Raw genomic sequence first — 16,625 nt, forward strand, 5'->3', positions numbered from 1 at the left:
TGGCGATGATGTGGCGCAGACGAATAGCGAAATTCTGCATGACTCGCTGAAGTGTCGGTACATCGATGCTGTCGATGACCTCCTGAATGGTTGTTTTCAGCTCAGCATTGGTTTTAGGGTTATTGCTGTACATCTTGTCTTTAATATGATCCGGAGAATATGGTGACTAATCGAGGCCCATTCCAGTGGTCTCTGGGTACCCCAGAGCCAGAATGCGGTCCCCAAAGAGCTCCTCCAGGACATCAAACACTCTCGTGGTTCGATGGGGTCGAGCTCCGTCTTGCATGTACCACATCTTGTCGAAATCAGGGTCACTTTGGATAATGGGGATGACATCGTCTTCGAAGACCTTCACGTACCATTCGGTAGTCACCGTGCCATCAAGGAATATCGCATCGATTGTTCCGTGACTGGGCAATGCACACCACACAGTCACCTGTTCAGGGTGAAGAGACTTCTCGATAGCGAAATCCGAATTCTCAGTCCCCCAAATTCGCCAATTTTGATTATTGACGAACCCAGCCAAATGAAAATGGGCTTCGTCGCTAAACCAAACCACACATGTGCATACTACTTCCCATCATGCCCCGGGGCCAACCGTGCAGTTTTAACGTCCTAACGCAAACTGTTCAGAAGTTACGACGGTTTTGTTTATATAGTTCAATAATTGTCCCCCTATATATGCAGTGAAGGATGATGATGATGATCTTACAAAATATAAATTCATCAATGGGATAATAATGGAATAAATCATCTGTGGAATTAGGAAGAATTTTATTTCACAGTCTTCGTAATTTTGGTCTATGTAAAAAGATAAAAAAAGAAACTTCTTTAAACTGAAATGAAATTGACTACTGTGAATGTATCTTGTTTCAGGCCGAGTATAGGTCGGAAAGAGAAGGAGAAGGAGAAGGAGAAAGCGAAGGAGGAGGAGAAAGAGAAAGAGAAGGACAAAGAACGACCGCTGGGCGAGACGCCGGCCGCGCCCATCGCATCACCGGAAGCCGTGAGTAGTCAATATTTTTCTATCCTTAGCTCAAGTTGTAATGAGGCATCTCATCTCTCAGTAAATCGTTCTTCTGCAAAAACCAGAAACATCGTCCGAATGACAATCAGCTCCCGCCTTGTTACATTTTAATTACCAGCCCTGAGAAATACGATTGTTGTAAATAGTTCGACCTGCACCTCTGAAAGGTGTCTTGCAGTCGGTTGATCCGTGAGACAAAGCGACAAAATTGTAAAAAGAAAGATATTTACGATTGGGGGCGAATTTTGAGCTTTCTTTTATACATTATCCAAAAAAAGGCAATTAAAAGAGACACGCGATTGAGTTCCAACATTAAACCAGATGTTGACTTGCAGAGAAACAATGTTGGTACAGGACAGCATCAAGTTTCTTTTGAGTTTTTTTGCGGGTTCTGAGTTTAGTAATAGTATACTGTGTACTCAAATCGCGTAAAAACGTAACTAGTTTAAAGCAGTGTGTTGATATTTTAATGGATCTTTTTATTCACTAGTACCCCGTTATTGTTCTCCTGGCAAGAATTTGGTGGAAATGGGTTACCATTAACTTAATCGCCAACTTTAAGGTTGTCTGATCTTTTGGAAACGGGCTACTGAACTTAATGTAACAATCCGAACGAAATATCACCGTCACATACTCTCACTAGATCTATTTGGAATATCTGATGTTTATCCCTGGACTTCAACACAATCTGAACAGAAACTGTTAGTCTCCTACATCTCTTGTCTTTGTGTGCTAAACAGTGGTAATGCAAATATCTCCCATCATCTCAAATCAAACCGGCTACCGCTGGGTCATGTGACATGATCACATTATGTGTTTTCGATAGGTTACAGAGGTGGATATGTTTCACGATTAATAAAAATAATGGAACATAGGGAAAGAGAGGGACTTTCATTTAGAAGAAAAGATCTCTTGATACCCATCACAGGACATACTCAAGACAATATAGGACATTGGAGTCGCATCCATGGAATCATCTCTCCTGGTGAGCACTCTAAAGTGTGCAACTGAAGCAGAAACCGTTAATAAGTTTGCATAAGGAACTATATACATCACCTGTATAATACTGAACGGATCTGGAGGGAATACGCTGTCACCTTATAATACGTCATTTAAGATGTTTCGAGATTTCTTGCGAAATATACTTGTTTATTCATCAACGCAAATTCTTCAAGGCTATATCAAATAACGAACGTTAACACACTGTACATCTGTTGAGTGATTGGGGTTGTCCTTTCTCAGAGCAAGCTAAGCTCGTTCTTAGAAATTAAACCGGTCGTGTCGTTCGAAGGAAAAATTACATAATAAAACGAAGAAATTGAAATGTAATACGTAATTTTAATGCCGTTTGCGTTGTACAATGCCGTGTAGCACGTGGAATTTACCACATTGTCGTGTTGGAGTCCTGAAAGCAACAGCTGCCCGAAATATATTCTGCGCTACAACGAGTCAATAGCACTGCAGAAAATAGTACTTCGTTATGTTTCCTTCTCACCATTTATTCGGGAAAAAATGGCGATGAAGGTGATCTGGAATACTCATACAGTAAGGATGGATAGAGCAGGGGACGCTGCGTAGCCACGGCCCCGTCAGCTGATGGCAAGCCCGCATTCCTCTAGGGAAAGATAGACTAACAGTGCAAGGCCGGAACTCGGGAGTAGGGCGACCATTCCAGGCAAAAACAAAAGCACCAGTCTAACGTCAGACAATGCCACGCTGACACGATCGTGATCTCCAAGAGGCGAACTTGCTGTTCAGCAACAAACTGTGACCACATTTCCACAAAACACTGAAGAAATAATCAAAGATCTATAAATGGGAGACGTGTCAGTTATAGACTGTGCATATTCATACCAAAACGATGGAGATATGAACATGAGTAGATTTGTAGTGGGCATATGATGACAGTTTTCAAGGTCACTTGTAAGTATAGCTATGATAAGATAAGGCTCGCGGGGCATCATGTTATACCTCAGACACTTGTGCGAGATACATTAATTCTCGTCCTCCTTCCTCCTCCCGTTGCGGGCTCTCTGGCCTGTCCACACACGTGACGCAATTGTATGTGATGCACTGAAGGTCTCCTCCCAGCCCCCGTCAACCGTACCCCCGTTCTCTGTGGAGCAACAGGACTCAAGCTCCCACTCCCCCACTTCACCCTTTCATTACTTGGGCAAATGCGTACGCCTTGCCATTCTTGTTCTGCGCAGTGTTGTGGAAGGATCATCATAAAGGGTCACCAGAGACCAGTCACCGCTCCCAAGTAGAGTGAAATGTCACAGTGCAAGGTTTCTCGTCTGTTCTGACTCTCTCAGTGCGCTACAAGCTGTCCACCAAATGTATCCGGTAGACAGGTTGATTCAGTTCATCCGTGACTCCGTTGAGCGGTTCAAGCACCCTGGGAAGAAAACAACCTTTTGCTTGGTACCTGGACACGTTGGAATACAGTGAAACGACATAGCTGACAAAGCAGCCGAAGAAGCATGTCGGGATAGTGTCTGTATGGTTGAAGATGCTGAAAACAAACTGCCGTCAATCACATCGACCGAACAGGCATGGCGGACTTCATCCCAACCTCACCTACGGAAGGAAGTTCTGCTCACCAGGCTACACAGACAACATACCCTTTAACACACGAGTTCCTCCTCCGGCGGGAGGATACACCACCCTGTGAAATTTGTGGTGTGCCATTTCCACTTCTTCATTTTTTTTTTTTTTTTTTTTGTGGTTGTCCTATATATTGACATCAGGGCAGCCCTTGGTTGGAGGTCTGCCTTAATTCTCGCCAGTACTGACACCAGTGTTACAGTGATGTTGAAATTTTGTGAACTTTCATCCATAAAGTGCAGGAAAGGTGGGGAGGGGGGGCAAGACTTTAAAGTATTTTAAACCATTCCGTATGCGCACACTCCACTGCAGAGTGAAAAATTCATTCTGAAAATAAAACTCGTGTTACAAAACAAATGTACATCACCCCTAAATGTTTTGTCCTCTTGAGAGAAATACAGTATTATAAGTCTTCACGACATATTCTGTAAAATCTTTGTAAATATTAACAAAATTTGTAAAGTAAGACACTTTGACAATACAATGCGTGACTGTGAGATGGCTGAGTTACTGTCATTTAACAAAGTCATAGCGAAGTCTGTAAGTACTCTGACCACCCATTGCTATCTAAAAATTTGGAACAATTTTTTACAATTTTATCGATTTCTTCTCAGTTTTGAAGACTGTCAACCATCCCATGATAAACAAATACCACATGACCCCAAACACACAACTACATTACAAGGAACGCGCCCCTGCATTATTAGTTTGTGTCATCACTATAAAATTGCATTAGGAAGATGGAGTGTGCCACTATGGGATTATAAAACTTGTAGAATAACCATGGAAAAATCTAAGTATGCACACACATCACGAAGCGTATACTTTAAATAATTACCGTCACCACCTCTGACACTGCACTTTATTTAAAACAAAACTAAGAAAAAAGTGAAGAGGCAGACAAGTATGATCATCGCAGGACACCATGCGACGATGAAGATAATCAGCGCCGCAAGAGGCGGCCACTACTGACACTGCCAGTCTCACGAATCCCTTCAGCCGACCCAGAGAGCACACTACTGCTACTGCCACCGGATAATGCGAGCCGCACCCAAGGGAGATGTCTGCAGGCTACGCAAGACTTCACGCCGCATTTGCTAACCCCAGGCCACAAATGAGGGACCTCCACCTGCCCGCTCAGCCCGGGCAGCCATCACTGTGCCAACCTCCTGCCCGTCTCCTCACCACAAGATAGAAAGGATAGAGAAATGCACTTAATTTAAACAAAACAGACTAAAAACGTAAATGTAATAATGTCTTAGGCAACTGACCTGGTAGCTGGTACTGCTATGAGGTCAAGCACTCAGCAAGGTGCCTCCCACCCACGTGATTAACCGCGATATCAGTAGGCCTGTTGCAACAGGCAGGAGAGATGCCAGCAGTACCTGCATCGACGCACATGTGTGTACGTTTGCTGACGGAAATCTGTGAGCGAATGTACAGATAATCGACGGATAAAATGTTGCTAACAGTTTAAGCGCCAGACCCTGCACAGAGAACGACTCTAAAAATTTTAATAATTCAGGGATATTATCAGAAATGAAGCGGTATTAACATTTCACATGCTAGGCTACTTAATCTGTTATTATTACGTCAACTGTACTACAAAATGTTGTTGTACATTGGCAAGACGCTGGTCATCATGGAGCCAATTGGATATAATTTGGCATGGTATCCCTCAGGAGTACATACTACAACTCTTATCAATCAATGCCACGTCGAATAACAGCTTCCATAAGAGCTTGGTGTGGACCAACATGTTATTGACTTGTTCAATTTGTGAAGCTCTATCTCTTGAAGAAATGATCCAATTTTTCTCATACTGTAATAATTTGTTTGTCCGTAAATGTACCTCACATCTGAGGATTTCCGTGCCATTCTGATAATTCCTTTTTGGCGTGTCGTTTTCTTGTGTTAGTGTGTATAACACCTTACAATGCTCCACATTAGCATCTGGACACATACTATGGGACATTAATATTGGATTGTATTTCAGTAGAAATGAAGAATGTATTTAAAAAAAATAGACTCTTGTGTGACAAGTTTGGGACATATGTGTCATATCAGTAACCTTTTGTCAGTTTCACAGTACAGTCTGATAGTTGTTTGGACATACGTGTTGGACATGCTTCTTCCCTTCACAGTAATACAGGTTTCCATTGGATAATGACAACATGGTTCTCGTGAAACCTTGCTGGGTAATTTTTAGGGAACATACATTTGAGTTATGTTGCATGATACTAACACCCCGTACCATTATATATACCATATCTATTAATCCAACCTGGTATGCGATGTCAGGATTACGTGCAGTTACTGTAATCTGATGTATTTTTACATAACACACCATTAAAAGCGCACTTAGAGATCGAAATTATTTCACCAAATGAGTTACGCAAAGGACAAATAATTATAGATTAGATCAATAAGGCTGGGTGATTCCAGGTATTTTTACAATGGTATATTGAGGCAGAAATAGCATGGTGGAACTGTAACGTGTATCCACATATACTGTTATCTGTTTGTAGCGTTAGAGCAGTAGGCTAGTTGTACCTAACACACACCTCGAAAACATCATGAACCAACCAATTACATATCGCGATTTCTTGAGTAGTGTCACTATATATTCCAATTTTAGCACTCACAACCGGAAGTGATGTCATAATCAAACGACCAACTTATAAACTCTTGTTACTCTACAGTAAGGAAACTGCAGAATGATAGAAGTGCTATGAATATGTGATTTTTACATGAAATCTCTAATAGTAAATGTCGTAAGTCCGCTCAATCCATTGGTTCCTTTAGGTACTAATCGTCCTGATATAGATTTTTTCACTGTGTGGTGAATCATTTTAACAGGTTTTTTCCCCTAACACCTGTGGAATAACACGGTGAATATTTAGAAACGGTGTAACGATTCTCTATAAGCAAATCCAGGTAGGTGTTTCGTAATATTACTGATGGGGAAAAAATCTATAAAACTCGTTCAGGGAAATATAGCAGTATTGTCGTGACACCATGTCTCTTGACTGTCTCGTCATTCTGATATTAAAGGACATGTATCTGATGTCATCCCTCTCCTATGTCTAGTGGTGACATCCAAGTCCTCCAGATTTCAATGCAATAGCCCTTACGCATTGTGAATAACATTACTGCTTCCCTCTTACACACACAAAAGTCATAGGTTGATGTTACATAGTCACACATCTCCATTTTGTTAAAAATTCCAGTAAATGCTTGCATGATGTCCATGAAGTTGATACAATGCTCCAGCCACTTGATCCATTAGAACATGCATTTTGACATTGGCCTATGACATAACCGTACTCATCCCCTTTGTGTGATTTACACATAATATCCCAATTTTTTTCTGTGTGAGATGCATGTGGGAGAAACTGATATGTTACAACTGAACAAACATTGTTTCCAACGTCCGTCAGTCTTTTTTCTTAAGTGGAGCAGTGCTGTGTATAGTATGTCCTGCGACCATAACAAATGTTCCATTAAAAAAATCACAGTATTCTATAGCATACACACTCCTTCCTGATTTTGAAATGTAATTTGTTTATGACAAATAACCTGTCGTCCAGTAGAGCAACCGAGCCAGATGTGTGTAGCATAGGTTTTCCACATTGTTTCCAGGCATCTGTCGGTCCTATTTTTAAAGTATAATAATTCTTTGTGTGGTACTCTCTGCCGCAATGAGCAATTTTTCTTTTAAAAATCTACGGTTTTCTATGGCATATACACTCCCTGCTGATACTGAAATGAAATTTGCTATGAAGAATACCCAGTACTCCAACAGAGCAATGTAATTGTATTTATAACTTAGATTTCCACATACTTCATATGCAAAAAATAACTAAAAAACTAGGTGGACAGAGCAAAGTTCCTTCATGTTGATTGTCCGGAAAGAGTGTACTTCTACACAGAGAACTTTTGTGTATCATACAATCGCAGAATGATAGTAGCGGTGCCGGCCGCGGTGGCCAAGCGGTTCTAGGCGCTTCAGTCCGGAACCGCGGGCCTGCTACGGTCACAGGTTCGAATCCTGCCTCGGGCTTGGATGTGTGTGATGTCCTTAGGTTAGTTAGGTTTAAATAGTTCTAAGTTCTAGGAGACTTATGACCTTAGAAGTTAAGTCTCATAGTGCTCAGAGCCATTTGAACCATTTGATAGTAGCGGTACAAATATGTATCATCGACTAGTTCTCTTTTGTAGCAAGAGTGTATTTGTTTCAATGTGCTGATTGTTGAACATTAAAACTGTAAGATGCACACAGGTGCTCGCTTGCTGCTAGACAGATAGCACTTCCAGGCCACGCACCATTCAGCAGCGACTGTTCTGACCCACTGCAGAGCGATGAGATACGAACAGGATTCACACAGACCGCATCTGTGATCGTCTCCCCAATGTGTGATCACTCTCCTCCAAAATCAATCCATTTTATATCGAAAACAGACAACTGAATATGTGTAAAAAATGGTTCAAATGGCTCTGAGCACTATGGTACTTAACTTCTTAGGTCATCAGTCCCCTAGCAATTAGAACGACTTAAACCTAACTAACCTAAGGACATCACAAACATCCATGTGTGAAAAGCAGTGAACTTCCCACTACTGATACTGCCAGCGAGGACAATCGGAAAAATGATGAAAATTATGATAAATGATTTAAAATTAGCAAAAGGTAGAGCAACGGTATTAGCTTGCAATATAAGTCTTGCGGGCAAAATGTGTATTATTCATGTTGTGCATAGAGCACTTTCCTCCTCTATCGGTTGCAGAGCATCCTCTCCTCTCCTCTCCTCTCCTCACCATGGAACGTGGCAGAAAGTCATGATTCCCGGTATGACCTTGGAGACGAGGATGTGCTGATGCTGCTGTCAGTGAAATGGGACAGGCACTATTGTCTCGGCTTTATTATGACACCACAGACAAGTAAGAGCTGTGTCAGCGTATTCTCCGCCCATTCTCTCCTTGCCACACTACTTATGGGAAGAGGTACAGTCATCACCTACCATTTCCAAGATGAACTCTAGAAAAAAATACGCTGATGTTTGCTATCATCAGGCGAATGAATTCTAAAACGTTTTTGGGAGCGAAGTGAGGACAAGTAAGTTGTTCTGGCATCTGCACTTGCGAATTCACATTTCGAAACTCAAGATGATCAAAGAGGAAAGCCGTTCGTATAGTGCACCGCCACATGTTACCTGATTACTAAGTAAGGGTTTGCCAAGAATTTCCACGAGATTTTTTTTCAAAACAACAGTAAATTCATTACATTGTTGTTAATCAATAAAACACGGCAAAACATCATCCAGTAAAATATTATTCGTAAGTGAAGTGACAGTGAAGAATCATCAGCAAATGATTCTGAAAAGTATGCATTCACGTACAACAGAATCCGCACTGTTTCCAGCAGGTGCAACGTCAACAGAAGAGCGTGTGAGATACTAGAGAACTTCGTCGCTGATCCTGACTTCGTTAACAAAATTTGACGGGACAAACACCCTCAGATTTCCGCAGGGAATCCATGCTGCGTGCCTTGTTAAGAGAAAATTGTAGTGTCTGGATTATTCAAAGGTTAGTTAACAGTACGTTGTAAACGAAAAAGTTCCATTTAAGCAGTCAGGCCGAAAGGGTATTGTAAAATGATCGACAAGCACACCTGGCATTAGACTCTTGGGAGTGTTTTATCTGGAGAACGCTGAAATGAAGCGTGCATGGAGTATGGAGTAATTTTTACCTCACTATAGGATATAACAAAGCAAGTTATGGCAGAGTGTAGTCACGAAATCAACTCGTACAGTCACTTCGTGATTCATAGGAGAGCAGTACACAAAATTGTATTGCTGTGTACAGTTGTTATATAACGTTTTTGTCAGTTTTTGGGTTCTTATGTAAAGTATTACGAACTGTTACATACTTCATCATTTAAATTATTTCTTTTTTTTCTATTAGGCGTATAGCTCTGGACTATATACTGTTTGTAGTGGAGTTCATAAACTTGTGTGAGAAATGAAATTCCAAAAATAATACAGCCATATATAATACCATAGGTTAGTTATATGACAACAGGTAGATTACAAAGACCGAGTGAAGTGCCGCAGTGATACCACACTAGACTTGTATTTGGGAGGACAACGGTTCAGATCCCCCTCCGGCCTTTTCACATTCATGTTTCCCGGAATTTATCCATAAATTTTGAGGCGAATACCGGGCTGGTTCCTTCTAAAGGGCACGGATGACTTCCTTATCCGTTCCTAATCCCAGTTTGTGCTCTGTCTCTAATGATGTCGCCGTTGACGGCATGTTAAAACCTAATGTTCCGCCACCCTTGTTTTTTTAATTGCAAAGGTGCAGGTTACCCTGTTTTGAGAATTCGTTGTGATGTGAAGTCCTCACATGCTGCAGTCTGGGTTTGTACGCTAGTCTAAAGAGTATCAACAGTGGTTGCTGTATGTCCTTGACGAACAAGCTGCCAACCAGCAATACCCCAGTCATATACGCTGAATGACATATCAGGTGAACTTGCAGGCTAGGTAAGAACCGGTAGCAGTCATTCTTCGAACAAGGGGTGTCCATTCCTTGTCAGGTTGGGCAAGACATTGTTCATTTGAAATATGACATTTGGAGTTGACTGGTAGAGGACCAGCATTTCGATTTCTAAAATCTCCCTGATGAGGCAGTTACTGTTTTCAGACAGTCAAGATTGCAACAAAAAAAATGGCTCTGAGCACTATGGGACTTAACTTCTGAGGTCATCAGTCCCCTGGAACTTAGAACTACTTAAACCTAACTAACCTAAGGACATCACACACATCCATGCCCGAGGCAGGATTCGAACCTGCGACCGTAGCAGGCCCGCGGTTCCAGACTGTAGCGCCTAGGACCGCTCGGCCACTGCGGCCGGCTCGAGATTGCATGTTATATTCAATGGCGCCCCGCTCATCACACGTGTCAGACCTAACACGTAAGATTCCTTCATTGATGGACAGGCTAACGAGGAATTAGTGTGGTCGCAATACTTGTTTCATTCAGCTAACAAGCGACGGCTTCCACTTCCCATTGCCAACAGAGATATTTGTGTTTTCTTTACAATGGATGCCGGCACAGAGCTGCAAGCGTCTTAACCTAAATGGGCTCAGCTACAAATGACAGAGATGAATCGCAATACGACGGCTATAGTTTGAGTTGTATATTACACCATCCGTACTGTTCAATGAGCATGACCGCACAAGTTCGGCAGTCATTAGTTGTGGCACTGTCAGTTAGGTAAGCCCATCCATCATCGCAAGGTCGTACCACATCGGATGGGAAAAATCCATTTGTAATTGTTCTGAGGTCAAAAACCGCATAAAAAGCAAAATACCATCGGATTGTAATTTCGTGAGACTGGTTCAAGATGTGTTCAATATGCTGCCCACCGTTGTCTGCCACAAGCTGACAGAGAAACAGCATGTTCCACAACAGACCAGCGTGTGTCGGGGATCACATTCAGAATGCGCTGTACAACGCGTGCCTTCAATTACGCTACGTTCGCAATTGGAGCACTGAACGTAACATCTTTCAGGTAGCCCACAGTCAGAAGTCACGCTGATTAAGATCAGGTGATTTGGACGACCAGACTGCAGAGAAATGACGGCTGATAATGCTAGCATTTCCGAAATGCCTCTGTAGCAGCCACTTCACTGGCCGTGCGAAGTGCAGAAGAGCGCCATTTTGCGTAAAAATGGTGCTAACTATACATCCACACTGTCGGAGGGTTGGAATGACGTTGGAGCGCCAAAGACTCTCATAACGTTTAGTATTGAAGGTACATATAACAGTACCCGCAGGACTCAACTCCTCGAAATAATACGGCCCTTCCATAAACGACGCCGTCGACCCGTAACACACAGTTACCTTTGCAGAATGAAGTGGCACCGGTTGATGTGCATGCGGATTTTCCGTTGCCCATATTCTGCAATTCTGCGTATTGATATATCCCTGGAGAGGGAAATGGGCTTCGTCTGTCCACAGAATGTGCCATGACTATTCATTGCCCACTTCCATGCGAGCGAGGAATTCCATAGCGAACTTTCTCTTCCTGGCAGGTCAGCAGGAAGCAACTCCTGAGCAGAGGCGCTTTTCTATGGATAGGAATGCAGGACGTTTCGTAGGATTTTATGCCCCGTGCACGCAGGTATGTCCAACGGTCCGGGAATTCTCAGTGCGTTACAAGTGTGCACACCATCGCTCAACCACTCGTGTAGCGCTGTGGCCACATCGACAGACATCGAATCAACTGCTTTCATTCCTGTGCCACATTGCAGTTCAAAAGAACCTTTCTTTTCGAATTTTGTAATAATTTTCTCCAGACCCGTAGCAGACATCGGACCAATGCCTTTTTTTCATGCCCTTGAGTATCCAGAACTTCTGCAGGGCTACTGGTGTACAGTCACCGTTCTTGTAAAAGAGCCTTAACAGCAGCGCGTCATCCTTCATGAAGACAATAGTCATGTTGAGCGTCTCGGACGCAAACTAGGTTTGCCGTGCCACTGTTGGTGTGCATATTCTGACTCTTACAGTGCAATATATTGGAAGATTTTTTTTCGTGACGTTACCCCTGCGTCAATAATATGCCGTTCAAATTTGACGTCATTCTGGGGAGTGGTTCTCTTTCTACAGCGTTTTGAAACAAACTTTAATTATGGACACCCTAAGTGTCTTCCATACAGTGTTTCGTCAGTTCAGCCTTCATCATATGAGAGAGGGACGTGGATGTGGGCCTGGCTTCTAATGTGGTTGGCAAACGCTCGGAAACTATCACATGTTACATGCGTGCCAGTATGAAATGCGACAACTGTAGTATCCAGTGGTACGTGTAAACCATATCTAACGCTGTAAGCAGTCATTTTATGTTCCAAAAACGGAGACGCTTGAAATGTATGTATTTACTTTATTTGCATTTGCCGAAGATGGAAGGAGGAATCCCCGAATAAAATCATGGAGGCGTCAACGATTTCAAGCACTCTAAATCCTGAAAAGAAATCTTTAAAACTACAGGGTGATTTAAAAAGATTCATCTGATTTCACAAGACAGTATGTTGCACATTTATGAAGGTAGAACTGTGGGCAAATTTCAAGTTATCCATCGCAACTAGAAGTTTATCTGGGGAGCTGGTTGTATGTTGCCTGTCGATGAGATTGAGGAAAATGAATAACTTTTCACTTAGTCCTTCTCAGCTACATTGATATAAATTAAGTTCAGCGGTAGTGATTACCGGTTTTGGGCTGACAGGCCCATTTTAAAACCGCACGCCTCGTTATTCATACAATATGGTGCCAAAAGACACTGCAAATTATACAGTGGGCAACAAGTACCCTCACTGACCTTAGACTATGGTTGTGTCAGTCAGTGGCCACGGACACACGGTATAAGATCAGTGAGCGCAATTCTTGCCCACTGTTTACTTTGCTGTGCCTTCTGGCACCATATTGTGTGAATAACTACAGTTAATAAAAAAGTGTGTAGTTTGAAAATTGGCGTGTCGGTCCGAAACCGGTAACCACTACAGCTGAATTTTATATCAATGTAACTGAGACGGACGAAATTAAACATTATCCAATTTCCTCAGTACTGAACATTTGCGGACCTACCATTTCGTGGCAGCAATACAAATTCGAATCCAAATTCGAAAACAGAAAGCAAAAAGAGTCACTATAAAATGGCTGATCTTTGCAGATGACCTGGCAATATCAACGAATAACAAAATGAAGCCAAACTAGCGCCTGATAAACTACATGAAATCTCCTGTAAAACCGGACTCCAAATTTCTTATGAAAACACCAAATGAACCGGAAAACTCCCACTGAAAATACGTATGGGAAAATGTTACATGTCACTACCTTCAACCCACAATAGTGAACAAAATCTCGAACACTGAAACAATATTCAAACTGCAATAGGCGTAAAACCGACATGGAATCACTGCAAGCAAAGAACAATATATAGTAATGCAAAATTGCGACACTGCAACACGGTTGTTTGACGAGAAGCCTTGTATGCGGCAAAAACCACAGTAATTAGAGCGATAGCAAAAATTCATGTCACAGAGAAAGAAGAACGAAAAATTCCCAGAAAAATCCATGGCGCTATTGTCGCGCGAGCGCGAGGCGGAACATGAGTCAGACGATCTATAGAGGAATTGTACGAATATACAAACAACATTATAGATAAATTTATGAAAAGACGCCTACAGTTCTACACACACCTATGTGGATGGATGACAACAGACTAACAAAGAAAATTTTCAACATTGTTAATGCAATCGAGTTAAAGAGCAGTTTGATGAAAGAAACACAAGAAGACCGGCAACAATTAAAATTTTCAGAAGAAGAAATTGAGGACGGTAAACAATGAAAAAAATGTAATAGAAAACAAGAAACTTGAACAAGTCTTAAGTGAAAGAAACAACAGGGAAAGAATGGACAGATGAAAGGAGGAAAAAACATGGTCAATTCATCAAGACGTTCGGGGATGAAAAGAAAATAATAAAAGGAAGTGAAACTGACTGGCAAAAGTTCACACTCTCTACTAAAGGGGAGCTGCATGCCCTCTGGAGCAATTACGGCTGTAGTTTCCCCTTGCTTTCAGCTGTTCGCAGTACTAGCACAGCAAGACCGTTTTGGTTAATGTTACGTACAAGGCCAGATCAGTCAATAATTTAGACTTGCCCCTGCAACTACTGAAAATGTTGCTGCCCCTCTTCAGGAACCACACATATGTCTGGCCTCTCAACATATACCCCTCCGTTGTGGTTGCACCTACGGTCGGCTATCTGTATCACTGAGGCACGCAAGCCTCCCCACCAATGGCAAGGTCCATGGTTCATGGGGAGGGTGGTTAACATCGAGTACAGATTTAAGAGTCAGGAAGTCTCTTCTGAAAGTATTTGTTATTTGCATGGAGTGTAGCCATGTATGGTAGTGAAACATGGACGATAAATAATTTAGACAAGAAGAGAGTAGAAGCTTTTGAAATGTGGTGCTACAGAAGAATGCTGACGATTAGGTGGGTAGATCACGTAACTAATGAGGACGTACTGAATACAATTGGGGAGAAGAGGAATGTGTGGTACAACTTGACTAGAAGAAGGGACAGGTTGGTAGGACATGTTCTTAGGAATCAAGGGATTACCAATTTAGTAGTGGAGGGCAGCATGGAGGGTAAACGTCGTAGAGGGAGACCAAGAGATGAATACACTAAGCAGATTCAGAAGGATGTAGGTTGCAGTAGTTACCTGAAGATGAAGAAGCTTGCACAGGATAGAGCAGCATGGAGAGCTGCACCACACCAATCTCTGGACTGAAGAACACAACAACAACACAACTAAAGGGGAATAATCGAGATCAATAATCCTAGTCACAGCTGTTTCTTCGTGTATGTTATAACAGCTCCCCCCTACAGGTCTGGGGGTTAGAATAGGCCTGAGATACTCCTGCCTGTTGTACGAGGCGACTAAAAGTAGTTTCACACGTTTTGGCCTTTATGTGATGGTCCCCTGTAGGGTTTGACCTCCATTCTTCAAAACTTTCCCGAAGAGCTAATTGGGGAAGGGCGACTTACAAGGTGCATCGTGTCCATCGTGCATTGAGATCTTTAGCCCACTTTCTCGTCGTCGCATTGCAGTCCTGCCCACTCTCCATCTCTTGGGCGAGGACACCTTCCTGGGTGTGTTTTTGCCACCATGCACTATGCAGTGTCGATTTCTGCGTCGATGATGACCATGGACTTCTTTGCACCTCATATCCAGCATGGTAGCACGTCCGTTGTGGTGCAGCCGCCATGTACCCTGTTGGTTGTAGCCCCCTAACCACACAGGGATCGCTCTGCTGATGCCTGCGTCGTTAACTCCCCACATATGCCAAGGGGTAGATGCCCATCCCCCTGGGGCATCGGGACTCCCAACAATGGCCATCCTGCCAGGTGGACTTTGCTGCGGCTGGGGGACGCCTGTAGGGAGGGCCCCTGGTTGGAGTGGGTGGCATCAGGGCGGATGACACGTGATGAAGCGTAGTCCATCATCTCTTGCTGGTGGTGAAACACTAGCAGTCTCTAAGCGATCACGAGCTCAATTCAACACGCAGAAGTATGACCCGAAATCGTTCCCTCCCTGGTCACACCATGGGAGGAACGTCAGGCTAAGGATGGTAGCGGATCTTATTCGCTCCGGTACCGTGTATGTTCTGGTGTTGATGGGAAATCTTTCATGACGATGAAGTCTCAGTTTTTTGTTCAGCATTTAGAGGACAAGTTCGGGAAGGTGGAGGGCTTGTCCAAAATGAGATCTGGGTCAGTCCTGATCAAAACAGCATCCTCTGCCCAGTCACGGGAGGTACTCGCTTGTGATAAGTTGGGGATATTTCTGCAACTATCACGCCCCATAAGAGCTTAAATATGGTCCAAGGTATCATATTTCATGGAGACCTTCTTTTGCCGTCCGATGATGAGCTGTGCGCCAATTTAGAGCGGCGAGATGTATATTTCGCCCGGCGTGTCCACCAGGGCCCTAAGGACAATCAGGTTGCCACTGGTGCCTTCATGTTGGCCTTTGAGGGTGATACGTTGCTCGAGAAGGTCAAGGTGACGACGGTCTACCGGTGTGATGTAAAGCCCTATATCCTTCCCCCGATGCAGTGCTTTAAGTGCTGGAAGTTCGGCCATATGTCTTCCCCCTGTACTTCTAACGTCACATGCCGAGATTGCGGATGCCCATCACATCCCAATACTCCATGTGCCCCGCCTCCAACCATCTGTGTCAACTGCAGAGAGCATCATTCGCTTTGCTCGCCTGACTGCAGGATTCTCCAGAAAGAAAGGAAAATCATGGAGTACTAGACCCCGGACAGACTGACCTACACTGAGGCTAAGAGAAAATTTGAACGCCTGCGTCCTGTGCGTATGACATCGTCTTACGCCGCAGCTACAACAGTTCTGTCACCAT

General features: G+C 43.1%; 1 protein-coding gene across 1 annotated transcript in view; it reads left to right on the forward strand.

Annotated features, from left to right (window-relative positions):
* LOC124555552 (potassium voltage-gated channel subfamily H member 2-like) overlaps nt 1–16,625 on the forward strand; it is a 1,273,976-nt gene that overhangs the window by 819,759 nt on the left and 437,592 nt on the right. Inside the window, exon 5 of the mRNA XM_047129507.1 lies at nt 877–1,006. Coding sequence (XP_046985463.1) covers nt 877–1,006 — 130 coding nt within the window. The remainder of the gene's footprint in view (nt 1–876; nt 1,007–16,625) is intronic.

The sequence above is a fragment of the Schistocerca americana genome, chromosome X (assembly GCF_021461395.2).
Source record: "Schistocerca americana isolate TAMUIC-IGC-003095 chromosome X, iqSchAmer2.1, whole genome shotgun sequence".
NCBI classification, from domain to species: Eukaryota; Metazoa; Arthropoda; class Insecta; order Orthoptera; family Acrididae; genus Schistocerca; species Schistocerca americana.